Below are 24,141 nucleotides of genomic sequence, written 5' to 3'. Positions count from 1 at the left end.
AGGAACATCAGAACTTGAACTGAAATTGTACCTCAAAAAAGAGATGGACATGATGCAAAGAAACATAACAGAAAACAAAAATCAAATAGAAATTATAAAAACATCTCTAGAACCCCTCACCAACAGAGCTACTCATGTCAAACAGAGCCTCTGATCTGGAAGACAAGACAGAAGAAATTGATCAGGAGGCAAAAAACTTTGCTAAGTTCAAAAAATCAAGTGAACATAATATGAGGGAACTGTGGGAAACCCTAAAAATCAAGCAACCATTGAGATCATGGGTATACCAGAAAAAGAGGATATCTAGACCAGAGGCATAGAGACCATATTCAACAAAATTATTGAAGAAAAATTTCCAAACCTCTCAAAAGAAAGGCCCATTTGGATACAAGAAGCCCACAAAATACCAAGCAGATAGGGCCAAAGAAGAAACTCTCCAAGACACATCATAGTGAAAAACCTTCACAGTGAAAACAAACAAGAGAGTGTTAAAAACACCAAGAGAGAAGTAATTCTGAACATATAAAGACAATCCCATCAGAATTGCATCAGATTTCTCAATGGAAACCCTGAAAGCCAGAAAGGCCTGGAATGGAACACATCAAAGTCTGAAAAACTATGGCTTCCATACCAAGCTACTCTACTCAGCAAAAGTATCCCTCATAATAGATGGTGAAAGGAAAACTTTCCATGGAAGAAGTCAACTCTATGATTATATGAACACAAAGCGAAACCTACAGAAAATACTTGAGGGAATAATGCACATGGAACAGTTAACCAATTGCAAGAGCCAACAAGAAGATCACAAAAATCAAAATGACCAGGCTCAAAATAGTACAAAATACAAAAAAGCGGGCGGGAAGGAGTTTACCTACCCCTGCGACTGTCTGGTGGCGCCAGCGGCAGTCTCCGCGGGCAATATGACCGGAGCTGCAGGCGGCCGGGCCCTGAGCAGCCGCCCGGCAAGCCCCAGCTGGGGTTCCCCTCTGGCTTCTTCACCCATGACCGGGATTGCCAGTGCATGCTCAGGGAGACGCTGGAGATGAATCCATATGTGAAACTTCTCCTTGAAGCCATGAAGTACTCAGGTTGTGCTGTTAAGAAAGAAAGACACTTTTCTTGTGAAGATTGTAATGGAAATGTCAGTGGAGGTTTGATTCTTCAACATCTCAGATTGTTTTATGCCAAAATAACATCCGTAACCAGGCTTATATGAACAGGGTGGTCACCCAAGAGCTCATTCATGCCTTTGATCACTGTCGGGCTCATGTCCACTGGTTCACCAATGTAAGACATCTGGCCAGCTCAGAGATTCGTGCTTCAAACCTTAGTGGAGACTGTTCACTTCTAAATGAAATACTCAGGTTTCGTTTTGGATTAAAACAACATCATCAGACTTGTGTGCGAGACCGAGCCATACTTTCTATTTTGGCTGTTAGGAATATCAACAAAAAGGAAGCCCAGAAGGCTGTTGATGATGTTTTTGAATCTTGCTTCAATGACCTTGAACCTTTTGGAAGGATCCCACATGCTAAAACTTATGCAAGATATGCTCACAGAGACTTTCAAGACCGCCACCTATATTACTCAAATATATGAAGACAATAACGTATATTACCATATATTAACGTATATTACTGAGTGCCAGTGATCATGACAGAAATAAATACAGTTCTTGGGCTGGAGAGATGGCTCAGCAGTTAAATGCACCTGGTTTAGCAAAACTCTGTGGTCCAGGTTTGTTTCTTAGTGCTCATGTAAGGCTGGTTGCACAAAGTGACACATGAGTCTGGAGTTTGCAGCTGTAGGAGGCCCTGTCATGTCCATTCTGTCTCTCTCTTCCCCTTTCTCTCACATAAATATTTAAAAAATCATTCTTAAACAAAGGCCTAAAATGTAAACAATCAGTTAGATGCAGGTAAAATGCAGATGTTGATTTTAGAATATGATTTTTAAAAAGGGCTGGAGAAATGGCTTAGCAGTTAAGGCACTTTGCCTGTGAAGCCTAAGGACCCAGGTTTGATTACCCATGTAAGCCAGCTTCACAAAGTGGTGCATGTGTCTGGAGTTCGTTTTCAGTGGTGAGAGGCCCTGGTGTGCCCATTCTTTTTCTATATGCTTTTTTCTCTCAAATAAGTAGAAAACAAACAACAACAACAACAAAACCAAACAGTCCCCCCACCTTAAATTACAATACAATAATTGTATCTTTATTGCTAATCATTTGGTAAATAAGATAAATGACATTTTTATATTTTCTACATTGTACTGTAATATGCTATAAATAAATGTTTATTTATTATTGAAAAAAGATACAAAAAAGCACCAAACCCCATAAAATACCTCAACATGGCAGGGATTAATTCAAACTTCACAGTAATAACCTTAAATATTAATGGTCTTAATTCACCCATCAAAAGACACAGGTTATCAGGATATATCAAAACTGGACCTTTCTATCTGCTGTCTTCAAGAAACTCACCTCACCCTAAAGATTCAGTTATATCATTTCTGGGTACATACCCAAAGACTCTGTCAACACATCACAGAGATACTTGTACATCCATGTTTATACCTGCACTATTCATAATAGCCAAGTTTTGAAATCAGGCTAGATGTCCATCAACAGATGAATGGATAAAGAAAATGTGGTGCATAGACACAATGGAATTTATTCAGTCAGAAGGAAGAGTAAAAATACATTGTCTGCTGGAAAAATGGATGGAACTGGTGATCATCAGATTAGATAAAATAAGCCAGACTCAGAAAGACAAATATCATATATCTTCTCTTATTTGTGGATCTTAGAATCGTGTGTGTGTGTGTGTGTGTTAGAGAGAGATAAAGAGAGTTCAGTTCATAAACAAAAGGCCTCCACTAACTGATGCCACTGCCAGGAGCACTGCACATCTTCTTGTGTCTCTCAGACATTAGCTCTGGATTGACTTCACTCCTCGGACATTCTCCACTGTGCTGTCTCAGCCATATACCATGCTACTTCTGGACCTCTGCCCTTTAGAGTTCACAATGTCCTCTACCATGACCTTAATGAGTTCATATCCTAGACTCTGAAAAGTCCAGCTAAACACTCAGCAGGTCAACTCACTAAGCATTTAATAAACAGGTTTTCAATTTCCACTTCAGGTAGTTGATAAGGTCCATGTTTATCTCAGGTCTGCAGCCGTATACAGTGTCTTTAATCAGATAAAGGGCTACTAGAGTCTGACATGTTTGGAATATGCCTACTGCTACAGTGGAAAAAGAGTGGAGAATTGTTCACATGATCTGAGAGTCCTCAGCCTGGAAGTAGAGCCAGTTTTCTTCTCTCATATTCTTTTTTTTTTTTTTTTTTGTTAATTTTCTATTCAGCAAATACAGGCAGTTTGGTACCATTATTAGGCTCATCTGTGGCCTACCACCTCCTCATTGGCCCCTCCTTGTTGATGTATATGGGTCATTCATTGTGGAGTTAGCCCACAGTTATTGATACGATAAATGTCTCTGCATATCAAGACCCAACATGTGGCTCTGACATTCTTTCTGCCCCCTCTTCCTCAAAATTTCCCTGAGCCATGTTGGGTTCATTTTTGGTCTGCTTCAGTGATGAGATGTTGGGGGCCTCTGAGGCTCTGGCTCTCTGATTTGGTAGGAGTTAATTTTTCTCTGTGTTGGTCTCCTTCCCCCTTGTGCTGGTACCTGGTTCATCAGCTTCTCTCATATTCTTGATCCTAACTAACTGTGGTGGTTTGAATCAGATAGAATAGTAAACTCATGTGTTTATTAAGAAAAGACACTTCTTTAAGTACCATTTACTCCTGTTGCCCACTCTCCATGAATTTTTCACTAAAATTTAAAGCTCTTCTTCACCTCCTCACTAGCACTTAAACAGATGCAGACTTTATGCTCCTCATCTTAGGAAGGAAGGAAGCATCCAAATTACCCTTGCTATTATGTGCAGAGCCTCTTCATGATTTTAGAGATTAGAATATGACAGAAAAAAAATTTAAATGAAATATCAGCAACACTGGGTCTAAGCTACACTGGGTCTAAAATGTCTAAAGTAAAGCTTCCATTACTCACATTTATCTATTTTTCACTCTGCTATCACACCACATTTTTATTTCTCTATCCCTCTTTCTCTCTTACACACATACATACATAAGAGGGAGGTTTTCATTCCCTCTTCCTGTTCATTCTTAAGCATGGTATTTTAGCTATGTGTCTGATTCTATAATTCTATTAACTTATTACCTAAAGGTCTGATCTTTCTCTTCAGAGATTTTATCAAAGTTGGTTTATCTTTTAAACAAAGATAGTTCTAGTCCTTAGCTGAATTTTGGGGTGGACAGTGAGACCACATTTATTTTGTTCTGTCAGAAATATTATTAAGTTTCTGGGGAGATGGCTTAGCAGCTAAAAGTGATTGCTTAAAAAACCTGATGGCCTGGGTTCAGTTCCCCAGCCACCCACATAAACTGGATGCAAAAAGGGGAGCAAGTGTCTGGCATTTGTTGGTAACAGTAAAAGGACCTGGCATAGCCATAAATGCACATGCATGCACACACATGGGGATTCACACACATTCACACACACACATGAAAATAAATATTTTATAAAGGTTATTTAAATTTGGAGGAGAAATAATAATATGTTCTGGATGGGAGATTGTAAAAGAGTTTCTTGCCAAAAGAAGAAACAAGAAAAAGCAAAGGGTAAAAGAGATGCTACAGGGCAGAATTTCCTGACAAAAGGCTGGAATGTTCTGTTGAGGAAAAGAAATACATTATGCAGGACATAAATACCCAATTGGAAACTTGGGAAGGCATTCTATAAGAAGTATAATAAGCACAGCAGACATCATTGGTTTTGAGAGGAACCATGACATAATGGCAGTACTCTACTAGATACATCTTGATTACATGTGTAATTCTAAGTTGAATATCTTCCCTTTCAAATCCTACCCTCCCTTTTCTGACAATTTCCATGTATTTTTTGTTCTATCTTCTTCCCTCTAATGACTTATGTCCATGACACCTTACTATTCATTAACCTAATATATGATCAACTACATAGACATATCCTTGGTGGAAGTCATATTGTTTCTTCATCTTTGCATCACCTAGGATCTAAAGTAGTTTTAAATTATCAAGAAGTGGAAATGAAGTCAGAATGTATTTATCGATTACATACCAATATATTGTGCATCCATTCTCTACTTTTAAAAACTATATGTGTGTGTGTGTGTGTGTGTGTGTGTGTATGCTTATGTATGTATATCAGGGACCTAAACAAAACAAAACAAAAAGAACATAAAAATTTTTGAGGTAATAAAATTACCTGAGAGATTTTTTGAGTGTATGTGCATAGCATGTAGACTGTGGTATGAGTATGAACAATGTTGGCATGTGTGTACTGAAGATGTAAACACCCCTTGCAAATATGGATAAGGAGAATGTCAGGTGTCTCCTCTATCACTCATCTGTGTTTTTTCCTGAGATGGAGTCTTTCACTGAACCAAGAGAGTCTGTTTTTCAATCAGACTTGCTGTTGCAGTTACCTTCATGTTGCTGGACAAACATCTGACCAGAGGTATCTTATGGGACACAAAGTGTTTATTTCAAGGTTATAGAATCCATGACAAACACCATCAATCATAGAAGAAGCTGACTAACTTCCATAGATCATGCAATAAGACATCATCAAACAGCCAGAGCTCAAACTGTTCTGAACACTCCTTAGGGCTGGACGTAAGATCTGCCCCCTGTGACACACCCTTCAAAAGGCTGCTGGAGATTTAAGTTGCAAGCTTAATCAAAAATACCTTAAGCTTTCTGGGACATGCATTCCCATTCAAACTACCACACTAACTGATCAGCAAGCCCCAGGAATTTTCTGGTCTCCACAACCCACAGAACTGTGTTAAAGGAGTACATGGCCATGGATGTTTATGTGAGTGTTGAAAATCAAATTTGGGGCAAATCAAATCCTTATGTGAATGAATGAGAAACCTTCCCAGGCCATATTTTCTTCTCTGTGAATAGTCAGTTTTTTTCTAGCAGAAAAAGCAACATAAATAAAACATACCTAGGTGAGATGTTTAGAAAATCTTCCATTCAATGTGCTCTTAAGCTTTATGGTACATTGAGTGACATTTCAGATTCTTCCCTTGCCATGTCAGAACTCATGTGGGAACTCATTGAGAAAATTAAGAAGCAATTCTCTCTATAAATTCCATGGGTGTTATGGGAACATTGTTTGCAGTCTGTCACATCATTAATGAGCAACAGTTATTGTTTCTCTCTGACTTCAGAATTGGAGAATGTTAAAATGGAAATAGTTCTGGCTGAATTTATACCACTCAGAAATGTATGTCATATTCAAGAATAAATGAACATGTTTACCTTCTTGCACTTTGTTGTCTCTTTCTCTGTTTCATTAATTTACATGCATAACTTGAGCTAAACATGTCACTTATTTTGTAGATAAATTACACGTTTTTCTCTTGCAAATGAAACCAAATAAAATAATGAATAATGGATAATAAATCCTCAAGGTCACCAAAGTCCTTGATTCATTGTCTGTATTCCATGTCTTTCAAATATAACTCAATAATAAATTTCCGCTTAAGCCAAGTTCAACTGAGAATAAGAACATTGTCCTAATATCATTGAACTATGTACAGAAATTATCATAATGTACCCATATTGTGATAAGACATATGTTTAATCATTAATTCACTCTAATGGGTAAAAGAGAAAATGAAAAACTTCCATTACTTCACTAATATAACTGCTGTGCATTTGCAATGTTTCAAGCTAAAAGCAATAAAATGATGGCCAATGTGTGTGCCAAATTACCTGAGACACCCATTGTACCCTATTCTTATGCTCCTTCTGCTAGCTAACTGAACCACAGGGCAACAAGGATCACTGTGGACGTGTCCTGGTTTCTTTCCTAAGCCAGCTCAAGATCAGGCTAAATCTTCACTTAGTCATCCTCTGAGAGTATAAAGATCCATTTAAGGTACAATTTCGGAAGTGTTGTCTCCTAGGAGACAAGATTGCTCTCCTGATGAGTCAGTCATCTGCCCCTATACTCCAAGTCAGGGGGCAAGAGCAGCTTCACCAGGAACTAGCTTGGTGTCCCAACATGGCCTTTCACTCTGCCTTCCCTGGAGTGCTAGCATCTTTACCAGACTGTTTCCCACCATGGATGGAACATGGATATTAGCAGCCAAGGGTGGATTAGTGGGGCAGTGCAGATCCCATCTGGAGATTGGGGAGAGATAGAGGAAGAGGGAAGAAGGGAGGGAGGGAAGTGAAGAATATATATATATATCATCTGATATGTATGTAGGACATCATATATATATGTCAGAGAGAGGGAGGAAGAGAAAGAAAGGGGGAGGGAATGAAAGAAATAGGGAAGAGAGAAAGAAGGGAGATGAAGAGAAGGAAGAAGATAGAAGAAGCATGGAGGGAAATATATAAAGAGATTATAGAGAGGGAGAGAGAGGAGAGAGAAAGGATCACAATATTGATACTGTAGCCACAAAGATCATGCAGCCCCCTCAACTGACTGGCATGCCCCTGCATCAGTTCGCATACTCAGGCAACTGTACTGTGCTCATTTAGTCAGCCCCAATTGGTCTGAGCTTTTGACTACGGTGAGTTAATAGCAATAACATAACCTCTTCAAAGACTCCTCTAAGGACTCATCTGAGCTAATACCACTAAATGAAGGCTGCCGGGTTGTAGGGCAGGTATGTGGATGAGAAAACCCACAATATTCACTATCAGAAACTGGGGATCCCACAAAAAGAAACGGAGAGCGGCGGTCGTTTATTAGCATCTCTAGTAAATGTTATGAGATAGTTGCCTGGGCATCCATGTCTGTAAAGAGAAGAGGAGGCCACTGGGCAGAGCAGCAACTATTAAAACAGTTCACTTGCCCCATTAAGAGTTCTGGGCTACAGTGATGGGGCCTTCAGTGATTCAAAATACCCAGGCTTTTTTCTTTTTTTTTTTAATATATATCATATATATAGTATATATGATATATATATAAGAGGGAGCGCACTTAAAAAAAAAAAAGTTCTCCCATTTAAACCAGTCACCACCATGGACCTGAGGGAAAGGGCTGCAGGCGTGTTCTCTTGCCCACATGACACCCAGAGTCTAGGGACACCCAGGGAATGTGTCCTTCACCAACAGGAAATTAAGGCAAAACATTGACCTCTGACCCAGAAAACTCATCCACAAAGACTCTGCAGCATTAGCAGAGTCTTCTTGCTTTCTAAACTGATACCGGGGAAGTCAATTTTTGTTCTGGGTGGTTTTTATGCTCTTCCAGCTAGTCAGTTAGACTGACACAAAATATGACCTTCGACCTGTGTGTTCATTCCATTATTTCCAACCTCAAAGGACAAAAATTTCAAAATCTTTTGGAAATATCAATCCATTTCATGTTTTAGCTTATGTATCAAGTTTTGAGGTTACTAAGTTATTTGGTATCATGAGATCACCACCCTCACCCTGTAATAATAAAATGAACTAAAATAGTTTTTTTTAATATTTAATTTTTTTGAGAGAGAATGAGAATACTGTGACAGGGCCTGTAACTACTGCAAATGAACTTCAGACTCCTAGGCCACATTGTGCATCTGTCTTTATGCCAGTATGAGCAATTAAACTTGAGCCAGCAGGCATTGAAAGGAAGTTCCTTTAACTATTGAACCATCTCCCCAACTATTTTGTATTATGGAGAGAAAGTAACATAGTTTTACTTCTTTTCTTTTCAATTTTTTAAATAGTTTATATTTATTTGAGAGAGAGTGAGAAAGAGACAAAGAGAGAGAGAGAGAGAGAATGGGCAGTGTGATGGTTTGAGTGGATGTACCCCAATAGATTCATTAGTTTACAAGAGTTTGTAATTTAGATCTCCAGCCACCTGGATGGAGGAGGTATCACCATGGATGGGTCCTAGGTCCAGCCCTAAGGTGTTGGGGAATGGATCTGGAATTTCCAGCTAAAGATGTTCAAAGTGCCTGAGTCCTGCCTATGTTGGTGGTGGTTGCCTTTCTCTCTGCATGGAAAATGAGCCAGCTTCTTCTGCCATTATGGAACTTGCCCTCTATCTGTAAGTTTCAATAAATCTCTTCCTCCATAACTGTGTCTGGTCTGGTCTGGAGGTTCCTTCCAGCAATGTGAAGCTAACTACTACAGGCTGCCAGGACCTCCAGCCACTACAAACGAACTCCAGACACACGTGCCACCTTGTGTATCTGGCTTGTGTAAGTATTTACTGGGGAATCAAACCTGGGACCTTTGACTTGACAGGGAAGTGCCTTAACTGCTAATCCATCGCTTCAGCCTTTATTTTATGTTTAAAAATATTTTATTGTTTATTTGCAAGCAGAGAGAAAGAGAGGAGAGAGAGAGAAAGAGAGAGTGAGAGAGAGAGGGAGAGAGAATGAGCATGCTAGGGCCTCCAGCCACTGCAAATAAGCTCCAGATGCACTGCTACTTTGTGTATGTAGTTTTACATGGGTACAGAGGAATAGAACCCTGGTTGGTAGGCTTTACGGACAAGCACCTAACCATTGAGCCATCTCTCCAGTCGAAAGTAATATACTTTTAATTTGAGAAAAATGAAGAAAAAAATTCCCTTTATAAGTAAAAACAAAATAGGAAAACTGAAGAAGCAAAGCAAAGAAGACACAAGCTGTACAGGGTGCAGGGGGACAATGAGGCCTGCTCCTTGAACCAGCACAGGGGAAAGAAATGAATACAAAACATTTCCACTTCTCACTAAAATCATCTACTTAGAAAATGTAACAGAAGTAGGCAGACTTTCTGATATTTTTACTTCCTCCTCTCTCTGCTAACGTATTAGTGCATTTAAGTTATTATGTAATGAAATCAAAATTAGGTGTAAAATAGTACCCCATATGTCACATAAATAGTATTTTCTTAAAAGTGTCAGTGTAATAGGTGACAATCTGAGAATTAATTTTAGTCAGTGTAGTTTTGTTTGATAATTGCTCTAACAGAAATACTTTCAAAAAAGAAGTGTTTAATAGAAATTAAACTGTCAGTTTTCTGGATGTGATTATTTTAAAAACAATGATACTATCTCTTGTGCATCATCTTATTATGCAGTTTTATTTTATTCCAACAGTCTATATTGAACTAATGAATTTTCTCTCCCTAAAACATTATGTTGCACCACCTTAAGATAATTTTATAGTCTAGGTAGCAGTAGTTACATATGACACTGCTATGTATTCTTATTCTTGAACTCTGGTGGAGAAAGTAAGCATCACCCACTGTCGTCCTTTTACTTTTAAGTTCTGTCCAGCACTGTGCATGGCATCCCTGGAGTACCTGCCCCCAGAGAGCTCAAAGAAGCTGATGTCCCAAAAGCTACTACAAGGTTGACCACAGATGCTCCAGCAGGAACACTATCTGGGACACAGTCACAGGTAGTCCCTAGGGCCAACTGAGGGCTTACTGAGGTCCTCTTTTCATGGCTCAGAATACTGTTGTTCAGTTTCCTGTGTCCATGTTCAAGGGCTATGGGAACAGTGGGGTTTGAAGATGGTTCTCATTCCTTACCTTCACTCATGCTTCTAAATGAAAAGAGAGAGGGAAAAAAGAAAGGGAGTGTAAAGTGGGCTGGAAGAAAGAAAAATGAGTAAGCGACAAGTTGAAAAATGACTGTTAGTCCTAGAAGAGCACTCTCTACCCAGGCCACCCAATTGTTATGGCTAATTCTGTGTCAGGAACTTCAGATCCAGTGGCCAATGTATGATGAAACTCTGTCACCTTTTCAATGCTCTTGGTCTTTACACCTCAGTTTCCTTCTTTGTAAATTGGTGACCCATAAAGACTTCTCAGAACGAGCTGATAATCATGAACATGAAAGCATTCTATCCTGTGCTACAGCGTGCTGTAGAAGATAATGCACCAGGATTCCATGTTCACCAGGACCAAGTACTTTATGATTGATTTGCTTAATCAGTGGGGGGTTGACTCTCCAAATCCACATGTATGTGTTAGTGGCCGGGAATTGTTTATTTTCTGGCTAGAGGATAAGGGAAAAAAAGATACCAAATTAACCTGGTCTAGCCAGCAGGAAGACTAATACCAGCAAGGGACAAAAGTGAAGAGTGTGTTTACAAAACACTTTGAATGTCTTTAAGTGGTATTAAAAATTTATTTTGTTCTTTTATTTATTTAATTTGAGAATGACAGACAGAGAGAGAAAGAGGCAGATAGAGAGAGAAAGAGAATGGGCACACCAGGGCCTCCAGTCACTGGCTAGCTTGGGTCCTGGGGAATCAAGCCTCAAACCAGGGTCTTTAGGCTTCACAGGCAAGTGTTTAACTGCTAAGCCATCTCTCCAGCCCTAAGTGGTATTTTTTTGTTTTCTGAGCATGACAAATTTTGAAAGTGGTCTCAATTTGTTTCCTCAATCATCTAAGATCTTACAGAGTCCCAAAAGTATGAAAGGCCAACCTTATCCAACAGGTGAGAATGGCAGTGCCCAGGGAGAATGCCACACAGAGCACAGCACTTGGCAACCAGAACTCCTAAGCAGGATGCAGATGGAAGTAGCCACCCATTTGTAGACAGCAGACTTCCTTAAGGAAGCCAAAATAAAGAGTATAAATAGGGGCTGGGGAGATAGTTCAGCATGTAAGTTACCTGCCCTGCAAGCATATGCTCCTGAGTTCCATCCCTAGTCCTGATGCACATGCTGGTTGTGGTGGAAGACACACATGGTCCCAATGCTGGGGAGGTGGAGACAAGGAAAATGCCAGGTCTTGTGGACTAATCAAATCAGTGAGAAACCCTGTCTCAAAAGTAAAGTGGAGAGCAATTGAGAAAGATCCCAGACATCAACCTCTGGCCTCCACACATGCACACACATGTATATACACACGTGTACCACCACATATATGAACAGAAATACATATACCCATACTACACATATAGATAAATGTGAAAATGCATGGGGTTATTTAGCATCATATAAAATTTCTTCCAGAAACTTCTGGTCTCACATTAGCAGATGTCTAACAAACAAAGATTTATTGATTTCAATACATGTTCCTTCATATGGGTGAAGCTTGAGAATTTAATTACGATGGTGTGTATAAATAGTATCTATAAGACAGATTCTCCATGTCATATTCTTATTTGTAGATTATATGTTTATTACATAGTTTCTTATGGAATATAGGACACCAATAACATAATCGAATCTGTGGAAAGAATCACATTTTACTGTATGTTGTACAGACAGGCCAACAGAAATCAAGCCTGCATCCTGAACTCCAAAAGAAATGCTTCTCACATTTTAAAATCACTCAACTCTTTCAAATGAAGTCTATTGAATTCTAAAGGAAATCTCAATTGAAAACCCATGTAAGCAAAAAAGACCATTATCTTCACATCAGACATTAGAAGTTTTCTCTCACAGAGGAAAATGGTATAAATGGTGTTAGATTTTTGTTTGCTTTGTTCTTTTACACATGTCCCTGTATATGTGTGTGTGTGTATGCATGTGCATGTGCATGCAGGTGTACATGTATAAATACAGAGGCCAGAGGAACCTTTGGTTTCATTCACCTCTTTTAAAATTTTTAAAAATATTTTATTTATGTGAGAGAGAGAGAGAGAGAGAGAGAGAGAAGGAGAGAGAATGGGCACACCAGGGCCTCAAGCCACTGCAAATGAGCACCAGATGGATGTGCCATCTTGTGCATGTGGCTTTATGTGGATACTGGGGAATTGAACCTGGGTTCTGTGTCTTTGACGGCAAGTGCCTTAACCACTAAACCATCTCTCCAGCCCTCATTTGCCTCTTGAGACGGGGTTTCTCTTTGACCTGGAGCTTTTAACTTAGGCTTCACTGGTTGGACAGTAAGGGATTCTCCTGTCTCTCTCTCCCCAGCACTGGGATTACAGGTACATGTGGCATTGTACACGGGTACTGTGATCAGCTCATGGTCTCATGCTTGTGAAGCAAGTGCTTTATCCTCTGAGCTGTATCCCCTGGGCCACAAATGCTTATTGAACAATAAATTACAGTAAATTCTCAATAGTCTCTACTTCTTCTGCCCCCACAGAATCTCTCTGTGCTTGCAAGAGACAAGCTTCAGGAGGAGCTAGGGTTCTTAGAACAGTTTGGGAAGAAAAACAGTAAAGGAAATGGAGATAAACTAAAGTCACCTCTGTGGTTGTGTCATGTGGTAACATGTATATCAGTGGAGCTTCTCAGCATAGCCAGGTCAGAACCAGCATCAACAATGAGTCAAGAGAACTTTCAAATGCATTTGGTAGGTTGAAGTACCCAAAATCTCTTCAACTGGAATGGAATTGAGTCAATTTTACTAGGCTTTTGAGTGAAAGTAGTCTTGAGCTAAAGGCCAAACACTGATATTAGCTAACCTTTCTGCTCTAAGTCCACATGAGGCCCCAGTGCACATCCACTGTTGCAGTCTGGTTCGCATTGCTGGTAGAAATCACCCAACCAATAGTAGCTTCTGGGAAAAAGAGATTTATTTTGGCTTACAGGCTTGAGGGGAAGCTCCACGATGGCAGGGGAAAACGATGGCATGAGCAGAGGGTGGACATCACCCCCTGGCCAACATAAGGTGGACTACAGCAACAGGAGGGTGTGCCAAACACTGGGATGGGGAAATTGGCTATAAAGCCCATAAGCCCACCCCCAACAATACACTCCCTCCAGGAGGCATTAATTCCCAAATCTCCATCAGCTGGGAACCTAGCATTCAGAACACCTAGGTTTATGGGGGACACCTGAATCAAACCACCACATCCACTGATCAGTCAATCTATCTAAATTGCTTCAGAACCATCTTTATAGACATTCCAAGGTCAAATTTGCACAAAACAATAAATTTGGTATTCCTGAAAGTCCTTCCAATAGGAAGAGATGCACTAGGTTTTGTGACTAAATGCATGACTGTTCTTTTGTACATGTTACTTTTGCCATTGCTGAAATAAAAATATGGCTGAAACAACTTAAGAAATTAAGGGTTTATTTCAGCTTAAGGTTTTAAGTGTCACATTTCATGGTGTCTCTTTGACATGGTGACAGGAACATAACATAGCTGGTCACACTGCATCCATAGTCAGGAAACAGAAGGTGATGAATGCTGGTACTCAGCTAGATTGCTTCTTCTTCTTTTTAAAATTCTATTTTACTTATTTAGCTGCAAGGAGAAAGAGAGAGAGAGAGAGAGAGAGAGAGGGAGGGAGGGAGAGAAAGAGAGAGTATGTGGGTGTGAGTATGTGGGTGTACCAGGGCCTCTATCCTCTGAAAATGAACTCCAGATGCATGTGCCATCTTGTGCATCTGGGTTTATGTGTGTACTGGTGTATCAAACCCAGCTCATCAGGCTTTCTTCTTTTTATACAGGCTAGGACCACAGCCTATGGAAAGATGCCACCACAGTTAGGAGAGGTCTTCTCATATCAACCTAATCTAAAAACTCCCTTACATATGTGCCCAGAGATTTGTTCCCATGGAGATTTTAAATGCTGTAATATTGACCCTGGTGACTAACCATTGCAAGTGTTCTTTCTTGTTTTGATACATGCCAAGTTCAAAGACTGGGTATGTTCTTATATATAATACGTTATATTATATATTAAAAAGTAAGGAAAAACAATTATAGATATAGAAAGGGTTCTTTTTAAATCTAAAATATATATGGATGACTCTAACCAAGGGTCACTTAATTCAGACGACATCCTTATACTGGGAACAATTAGCGAATCTCTTCTAACTAATGCCAGGATATTCTTAAATAAGTCCTGAGACCAAAAATATATTTGTACAGACTTTTATAGCACCCAGTGGCTCTATGATACCAACCTTTGGCCCTGGCTACCTTCAAAACATTAAAAAAGGTATATTCAGGAAGGCTATTATACCAAATATAGTATATTCACTATTATTAAAGTTAAATGTTGTGTATATGTTCATGATAATTCTGTTAATATCTCATCCATCTTACAAGACATACAAAAACAGATGCAGGCCATGTCAGATACTACTGGGTCATTCGATGAACAGTTCTGGAAGAAAATCTCAGCCAGCTCATGCTCAGATGATCCTGACACAATCCATCTACCTGGGTTCCCTTAAATGCTTCCCAGGGCCCACAAATCCACAAGAAAGTCAACCCTAAGAGTGACCAGTTTTCTATGTGCTCACTTATCATTAACTTCTTATTTTTATTCTTGCTCCCCAACATTCTCTTCCAAGACTATTTTCCTGCACTCTATAAATACACATTCTGCGTCCTTTACAGTAGTTCCCCTTTCTGGGAGAGACTCTCTAACTGCCACAAACAACTGTAGCCCATTCAGCAAGAAATAATTCACCATCTAACGTCATTGTCTGTTGGCATCTAACATCAATTTGAGGGTCTTCTCATGAAAGGGGATAAAGTTAGGGTGACTGGATCCCTGAGGGTAAAATGGGCAGGAAAGTTTTCACTTGCTAGAAATCAAAGATGATCTGTCTTCTTATCTCTTTCTCAGTTCCCTAGACCTGTTTTTCCACAAACGACCAAGACCCCTACTGGAAGGGAGGACTTTTGTAGGATTTAAACATTGTGGTTGGTCAAGTTCAGCCACCAGAACTTGGTGCCAGAGCTAACCTCTTCCTAAGACAACCCCAAGCCCTAATCAACCAGACGTCCCTCTGGTTCACCTGAGCCAGAAGCCAGCCCACCACCCTAAGGTAATAAATACCTTTGTAAGTGGAAGACAGTCTCTCTGACCTCCTAGGAACTTCCAGCTATGGGTGAGGTTTTATCTTGGCTGGGTATGGTCTGGCTCAGCTAGGCCAAAGCCCTTACTCTCCACATGGGTTCTTTATTCCCTCCAGCTCCCCACATGGCAGAAGCTCCTTAAACTTGTTTTTCTCTTTTCTTTCCATGCTTTTTTTTTTCCAGGCCCTCAAGTCCTAAAGATCCCTGTGGGATCATTAGCCATGTGGGTGCCTTTCCTTGGCTCTTTACTTCCCTCAACAAATACAATAATTTAATAATTCATGGAATTTCCTGGACCCATAGCACTCCATTACAATGCCTCTCTCACTTTTGGTTTAAGAAGCTTCTCTTTTCAGATGGCAGTGGCCTCTGAGATGGCTCAAAAGTCACCACAGTGCTGAGAAGAAGCAACAGTGTAGTGTTCAGCACTGTCTGTGTCTGTATCTCTGTCACACCCTCCAAGGCTCAGAGACTATTGCAGAGGAGGTGGCAGAAAGGATGTAAGATCAAAAGGAAGGGGAGAAACTGGGCGTGGTGGTATACACCTTTAATCCCAGCACTCAGGGAAGCAGAGGTAGGAGGATCACTGTGAGATCGAGGCCACCCTGAGACTCCATAGTGAATTCTAGGTCAGCCTGGGCTACAGTGATACCCTACCTCAAAAAAGAAAAAAAGAAAGAAGAAAAGAAAGGAAGGGGAGGAGTGTCTTGGAATGCTGTCTTCCAGACATGACCTCACAGAAGCTGATACTACCTACCTAAGACCTGCATAATATCAGGGGGTGGATGAGGAGACAGCATCAAATAGAAGAGGGACTACTAGAAAGAAGAAGAGATTTAGTGGAAGGAGACTAGGAAAAGAGAGACAAAGAGGGATGATGGGAGGGGAATTTTGATCAGAGTACAGTGTGTGTGTGTGTGTGTGTGTGTGTGTGTGTGTGTGTGTGTGTGTATGTGTGTGTGTGTGTGCAGAGGTTATCCATAGAAGCTTTAAAAATGTGAATGAAAGACTTGAAAGAAAAAAAAAAGACTTAGGGGAGGCAAGTGCTATCATGACCAAACTCTGTAATGAACCTAGCCATTGCCTACAGGTGAGCACACCTGTCTTTGATCCGATGGAAACTACTCCTATGAAAGAAGTTGTCACTAATTCACCACTCTGTTGTTTTGTTGTTGTTTTTGTTTCTGAAATGCAGGGAAAGAAAGAGCATGGCTTTACCTTTGGTAACTTTCCCATCTATGGATAAAGAAAGGTTTAAAACAGACGTATTTTGCAGTTTGGTATGGTACATATTACAGTAGAGAAATGAAAACACATCAGGAAAACCAACAATATCTGTTTGGAGAAGTTGCCACCTGCCCCAAGAATCTGTGCAGATGCATATTGAGACATGAGGAAGAATTAGTCATGCAGAGAAAAGAAGAGAGAGGTGATAGAGGATGGAAAGAGGTAGACACTGCTTGGCCAAAAGGACAGGCATGGACAGAGGCAGGAGTACTGATAGGATCTACACCGTAGTCCCCTAGTTGACAAATGCCAGGTTTCTACATGAGAAAAAAAAAAAAAAAAAAAAAAATATATATATATATATATATATATATATATATATATATATATATCCCATTTAAAAAGACTTTCCTTTGGAATTAAGTATCTAAAAAATTTCAACTTCCTATTGTAATTGTCAAATGTTTAGATTACTTTCTTCACAATAGATACAACAGTTTGAATGAACTTCCCACTGTCCTTTTAGGGGCAACTAGAAAATAGCTTATGACATTTTGCTCAGCAAATGCTCAGTAAAGTTGCCACCAGAAATTTGGCATTATAAGGTTTTCTGGCTGAATTCAAGAGAAATGGTTTCCATCAAATCAGGTTGGAACATGTTTAGACAAAATGAGCCTCCAACTGTTTAAAATCTCACTAATCATCATAATTATAATCATGTATGCTTCTGAAGGCTTTACAGTTCAACCTTGACATTTTGCTCAGGGCTGACACTTGGACTTTCCCACAAAATCTCATATGAACTAGAATCGGGTTAGACCAGTTTAGCAGGCTCTGGGGTGTGAGCTACACTATCCTGTGCTGTATGTACTCCAAACACTTGCCCCCAAATTGATGGGTGCTGGGTCTGGTATGTCAACATTCTCAGAAATACTGTCAACAACAGCAGGTCTGGCCTCCCAGACATTCAAAACAAGTAACCCAGTATGGTACTATTTTGAAATATGATTTCTTTTCAGCTGATTTTGGAATGATTGAGCATATGTAATTTATCGGGCTTCTCCCAAAGAGAAAACTACTTGGAGCATTCTGCATTGAGATGTATTATTTTTTTTTTTCTTCTTAAATGCAGGTCACAAAAACTTTTGAGGGCATTAGGAATGCCTGGAAAGTCCTAAACAAATATAATTATTTGTAACTCTAACAAAATAAAGAAACACTGGTAAAATCCCACCTGTAATCATGATGTTAAAAACTGAAAGAATACCAGTATCTTGTTTCTGTTCATTTCAGTCTTTGCAGTGAATGGCCCTTTAGAAAACAGAATTAATGTGATACTCCACAGCAGAGATACGAAAGGGTAGTGCTAGAAAGAAAGAACTGCAAGTATTGTGCACATCCATATCTTCATTGTATGGAAGAGCAGATAAGATCTAGAAAAAAAAGTTAATGACAAAGCTGAGTTTATGTAGGATTCTTACTAGGAAAAAGGAAACTAGGTGATAGACCCTTCGTGTGCTGTAGGAGGGGTTCATTTTCACTGGTCATTGCCTCCCTTGCTTCTGGCCTCTTGTCCTTCTCAAGCTTTGTTCCAGAGAGAAGCCCTTTCTTTTCCTGTTCAGAGAGCCCCACTGGCTACAGGACAGAAAGTCCATGGTGAGCTTCAAGCAAGAGAAGAGGAGACAAGCATACATGCCTCTGGAAGAGGACCCTACCAAGTGCATCTCCTCCCTGGCCACATTGCATTTGGATTCCAATAAAATAAACTATAAAGCACTACAATCGGAAAGTATGCTTTCAAAGAGTTTCATACAATAAAAATGAGCACACAGCTTGACATGCTGATGTATACCTTAATCTCAGCAGGGGTAGGTGGATCACCATGAGTTTGAGGCCACATTGAGACGACAGAGTGAATTTCAGGTCAGCCTGGGCTAGAGAGAGAACCTACCATGAAAAACAAATTAACAAACAAAAAATGAGCATACAATTAAGCTGGTCTCAGTTTGTTGTAAACATAGAATAATGGTAATAGAGCTGAGCATGGTGGCGCATGCTTTTAATCCTAGCACTCAGGAGGCAGAGGTAGGAGGACTGCCGTGAGTTCAAGGCCACCCTGAGACTCCATAGTGAATTCCAGGTCAGTCTGAGCTAGAGTGAGACCCTACCTTGAAAAACAAACAAACAAAAAGAATAATGGTAATAATATAAACACCAATATAAAATAAGAATTTATAAGAATTTATTAATATATTTTATTATAAAATGTATAATTATATAAAATAGAAATTTTAAAGAGAGCTGCTTCTTATTATTCACACTTGAGATTCAAAATTTTATTGTTATAAAAGCAATGCTCAATTTTATCAAAATGTCTACTAAAACAGAAATTTATAGTCATTGAGGGTTAACACCATATATAATAATCTAACTAACATACCATGCACAATTTGATTTATATTTCCTCTGGCATGCCAGGAAATGTTATATAGATATAAGACATAATTAGCAGGTGGAAATTTCTATCATTGTGCTTTCAAGGATATCTGTGTGTTCCTTTGTATTGCTAGTCTTCCAATAAATGATTCTTGGACATTGGTGAAAATATTGTAAAAGTGACAAAATATTCTTACAAATGCCACACATATATGAAATATAAACACATGATATATGAAATAAAGTTTGTTTTATACCTTAAACTGAAATCATCATGCATCAGAAATAAGGGATATGCCATATGTAAAACTCCTGACAGGTTAATTGACTGGTCAAAATGAGGGGGAAATTGGAATGCATGCAAGGAATTGATTTTTTTTTAAATGGGAAACTTTTGTTTTATTTGCTTGAGAGAGAAATAAAGAGGCAGAGGGAGAGAGAGGAAGAGAATGGGTGAGCCAGGACTTTTAGCTGCTGCAAATGAACTCCAGATGCCTGTGCCACGTTGTGCATTTGGCTTATGTGGGTCCTGGGGAATCAGACCTGGGTCCTTTAGATTTGCAGGGTAGTACCTTAACTGCTAAGCCATCTCTCCACTCATAGAATTGTTTTTCTTATAAGAATATAGCTCTTTTTTTAATTGAATTTGATTTCTGGGCTTAAGCTTAGACTTATAAAGTGACACATTTTCATCATTTCAAATAAAATAATGCATAATTTCCCAACTCATAACTTTTCTCAAATTCATGAGAGCTACTATGTCAGCTGTCACCATCAGTGAACTAACTGAGGAAAGAATGCTATCCTCACACTCCTGAGGCAATGCTACTGCCAAAGCTGTGAGTAATACTTCATATTGAGGGCAGAGTGTGAGTAGCTGAGAGAATGTTCGGTTCCTGGAGGCTGCCAGTACATGAAGAGCTTGTGCAACTCAGCCATAGCCTTCCGTGAGCATTCACTGACATGTCTTGGCATGAGAAAGCATCCTGTGACACAAGCCCTAAGGAAGCAGTCGCCATGGGAAAGATGTGCTGCATGTCTTCACCTGTTGAGGAGCAAAAGCCTTAAACCACAGTGATGATGTCAATAAACACTGCTCTCTTAGGTCTGGTGGAAGTTCATGTCACTCAGGCAAAGGGAAGAAGAAGACAACATCCCACTGTCCCTACCAGAGGATACACATGTATGAAGCTGAAGCTTGTAGCTTATGGAAGTTAGTCTCACTGAGAAACCTCAGCCTCAAGCCCATGAAGCGAATTAGAACAGAGAACAGAGTTCTCCCACCAGCACACCAGAACCTTTCATCACTCAATTAACAAGAGCCGAGTTCTACTCAGCAATTGTTAACTCAGAGGAGAGATGAGCTAAAGAGAACCCATCCGTGAGGAACAGCATTCACTGTGAAGAAACACTGCTGACCTCCTCACCACCACTTCAAATGTGAGGTACATAGTAGAATGAACTGTGCTGTGCAAAGGAAAAACCACAGGAACATAGGAAGAACCCAAACACAGCTCACTGTAGATTAGGATAACTAAATGCACATGATAAAGGGCTGCACAAGGGATTATATCAAGGCATATAAATCATTTATGTCAACCTCTGCTGTCCCATACAAAACATCTGATTTCAACAACAACAACAAAAAAAAAAATAAGGCATGGAAAAAATGTGAATGATACCATTGAAGGGCAGAGTAAACATCAAGGTCAGGTTCCCATGTTATGACAGACAATAGACTCACTATACATGGAATTTTCCATAGCTGTTATTAGTAGATTAAGGTCTGTAATTGGGGGAAACCCACACAAACTAGATGATCATGCAGGAATTTTAGTGTGAAGGATTATGAGAATGAGTTAAATGAAAATGCTAAAAAAAATAGCCTCATCAATAGTCATAGCTGAGGAATTAACTTGAATACAGATCATTAACTTTACACAAAATGAAGCAAGTAATTATAAAATACATACATACATATACATATCTATGTATGTGTACATATGCATTTGGATACATATATGCATACATGCATATATATGCATATAAATATATAAAGTTTAAAGATCATTAAGAAGACAGAAGAACTGAAGAACAATGTGAACCAAATTAAATTAAAATACTTTTAGGAAACTTTTCCAAGAATGATAGAATATATAATGCCCTTAAGGGCACATGCAATGTTCATCAACATAAATTATATTTTGAGCCATGAAACAAACTTAAGACAGGTTTTTAAAAATATATTTATTTATTTGTGTGTGTGTGTGTGTGTGTGTGTGTGTGTGTGAGAGAGAGAGAGAGAGAGAAATTGAGAGAAAATGTACAAGCATGTCAGATCCTCTTGCCACTGTAAATAATCTCGAGACACATATGCCACTTTGTGCATCTGACTTTATGTGGAGATGATTAATAACTAAAAAAGGAGAAAGTATGTCTGCTCAAAATTATTTGTGTACAAATGTACATGAAATATACTTAGCTAATAATACTATAATATACAATAATATACTGAGTTTAATATAATATGCTGAGTTATACTACACTATAACTCAGGAAATTGGTGAAGAGAGGGTGCTCATAAAATATCATCACACATTAATACAGTAGTTCTGACTGTCAAAGTCAATCATGGCAAATATAAAACTTATCAGTCAGGAATCTATTACTCTTCCAAGTTCACAAGGAAGAAAACACAGTGACAAACATGTGCACACACACATGAGAATACCTGTGCTTTTAAAGTCTCAAATTGTGACTCATGGCAGCTAAGTGAATTTATTTCTGAGAGCAATCCAATTTATATTCCATTTAGTAAAATTCCTCTTGAAGAGTTGAAACAAAGCCAGTTTCAGTTCTGATTTCTTAGGAAAAGAAATCACAGCTATTCATAAAACACACACCGTTAAGAAACAATGAATAACATTTTGCAAACTAAAATGGATTTTTTTGCAAACCATCTGTAAAAATTTGCTTTGTTGAAATAACTGTGATATACAGTGAATTTAAGATATTTTATTTCAAATCCTGCCAATGATGAACAAAACAGAAATGCTCTAGTTGAATGTTCTGTTGAAATGCTGCTAGGACAGGGTACAGAGGTAATTTTCCAGAGACACAGATAAATTAAAGTCACATGTTTCCAGGAAAAAAGATGAAATTGTAAGAATTGTTATTATTTGTTGATCCTTAGCAAAAGTTTGAAGAGATACCAAGTAGTGTTTTAATGGGAAATGGCTGGTTCCCATTTTAGTAATTACAAGTAGATATTTATTTTTACAGAAACCAAAATGAAGAACACTATAGCAAGAAAATAAATAAAGAAGTAATTTAAAATGCACTCTAACTTAGATTTAAACATGTTTGACCATTCAGTGGATGAATAGCATTTTTAGTCACTAGCTTTATTGTCATCAATAAAGTTAATTGTCATCATTCTCAGGAATCTTAGGCCTTCAAAGATAATTATATTACATCCTGCTTCTTCCTTTAAGTGTGAAACACATGCACAACAGTAAATATAAATCACATGTCATCCTGAGCACCTTTAAAAGACATGACAATGAAAAAGGTGATTTCAGAGATGTGATGTAACTCAATTGGTTGGGTGTTTGCCTAGTATGCACCAAACTGAGTTTGACCCACAGTGCTACATAAAACCAGACATGGTGGCATATGCCTACAGTTATAACACTTTGGAGGTAGAGGCAGGAGGATTAGAAGTACAAGGTCATTCTGAGCTATATTGTGAGTTCAAGACCACCCTAAGGTATGTGAGACCTTGTCTCAAAGAAAGAAAGTTATTTTTTTCCTATACATTATTTAAGTTCATGACCTTAAGGACCTCGTTAAACAGTAATACTCAGAACAATGGATAAATCTATACTAAGGAATTTAGTTCAGTTAATTTGTTAAATAAAATAACTCACATTACATTTCTTATTGTCAACAAAAGTCTTATTAGTAAAAGAGAACACTTTGTTATGTCAAAGGTAAGAACATATGCCAGTATTTATCTCACTGAGATTCTCTTGTATTTCAGGGCTGGGGAGATTGCTCAATGGATAGTGTTTTCCACTTAAATATCCAAGTTTCAATCCCTATACCCCACATAAAAAGCTGGAAGGTATGGTAGGTTTGTATAATCTCAGCACACTAATCACCAGATATAAGGCAGAGACAGGAGAATTTCCCAGAAGCTCCTGGCAAGCACACTAAAGAACAGCAGCATGAGATCCAAAGACAGAAAGCCTACCCCAAAACAAAGTTGAAAGGTGAGCACTGACTCAAAGTTGTCCTCTGACCTCTACAAACATGCCATGGAATGCTTGCATGCCCCCCCACCATGCCCCCTGCACACTCTCTAAAAAATATTTTAAGGTTTGATTGTATCTCAGCTCACTTTATCTTTCTTAGTCCTTGACCCAACACATGTTATTGTACTGCCCACAGAAAGGAAAGTGCTTGCACCTTAATAAACCTAACCTAGAAACTCCTCACAGATCAGCCAAAGAATTTGTCTCTTCCTAGGTGACTCTAAATTCCATTAAGTTGACAATTGAGATTAAACATTACAGTAATTTCAAAGGAATTGAAACCAATATCTTAAAGCATGTCTGTGCTTCCAACTCACAACAACAGGACATAGAACAATCTGTGTCCTT

The 24,141-nt window shown here is 38.9% G+C and overlaps 1 protein-coding gene across 1 annotated transcript; it reads left to right on the top strand.

The window, feature by feature from the left end:
• Nucleotides 1-1,054: 1,054 nt before the first annotated feature.
• On the top strand, nt 1,055-1,599 carry LOC101603628 (mitochondrial inner membrane protease ATP23 homolog). Its single transcript, XM_045131833.1, has one exon. The coding sequence runs from the start codon at nt 1,213-1,215 to the stop codon at nt 1,597-1,599; it is 387 nt and encodes a 128-aa protein (XP_044987768.1). The 5' UTR covers nt 1,055-1,212.
• The last annotated feature ends 22,542 nt before the right edge of the window (nt 1,600-24,141 follow it).

The sequence above is a fragment of the Jaculus jaculus genome, chromosome 12 (genome assembly GCF_020740685.1).
Source record: "Jaculus jaculus isolate mJacJac1 chromosome 12, mJacJac1.mat.Y.cur, whole genome shotgun sequence".
NCBI lineage: Eukaryota > Metazoa > Chordata > Mammalia > Rodentia > Dipodidae > Jaculus > Jaculus jaculus.
This window is presented reverse-complemented; position numbering and strand designations above follow the sequence as displayed.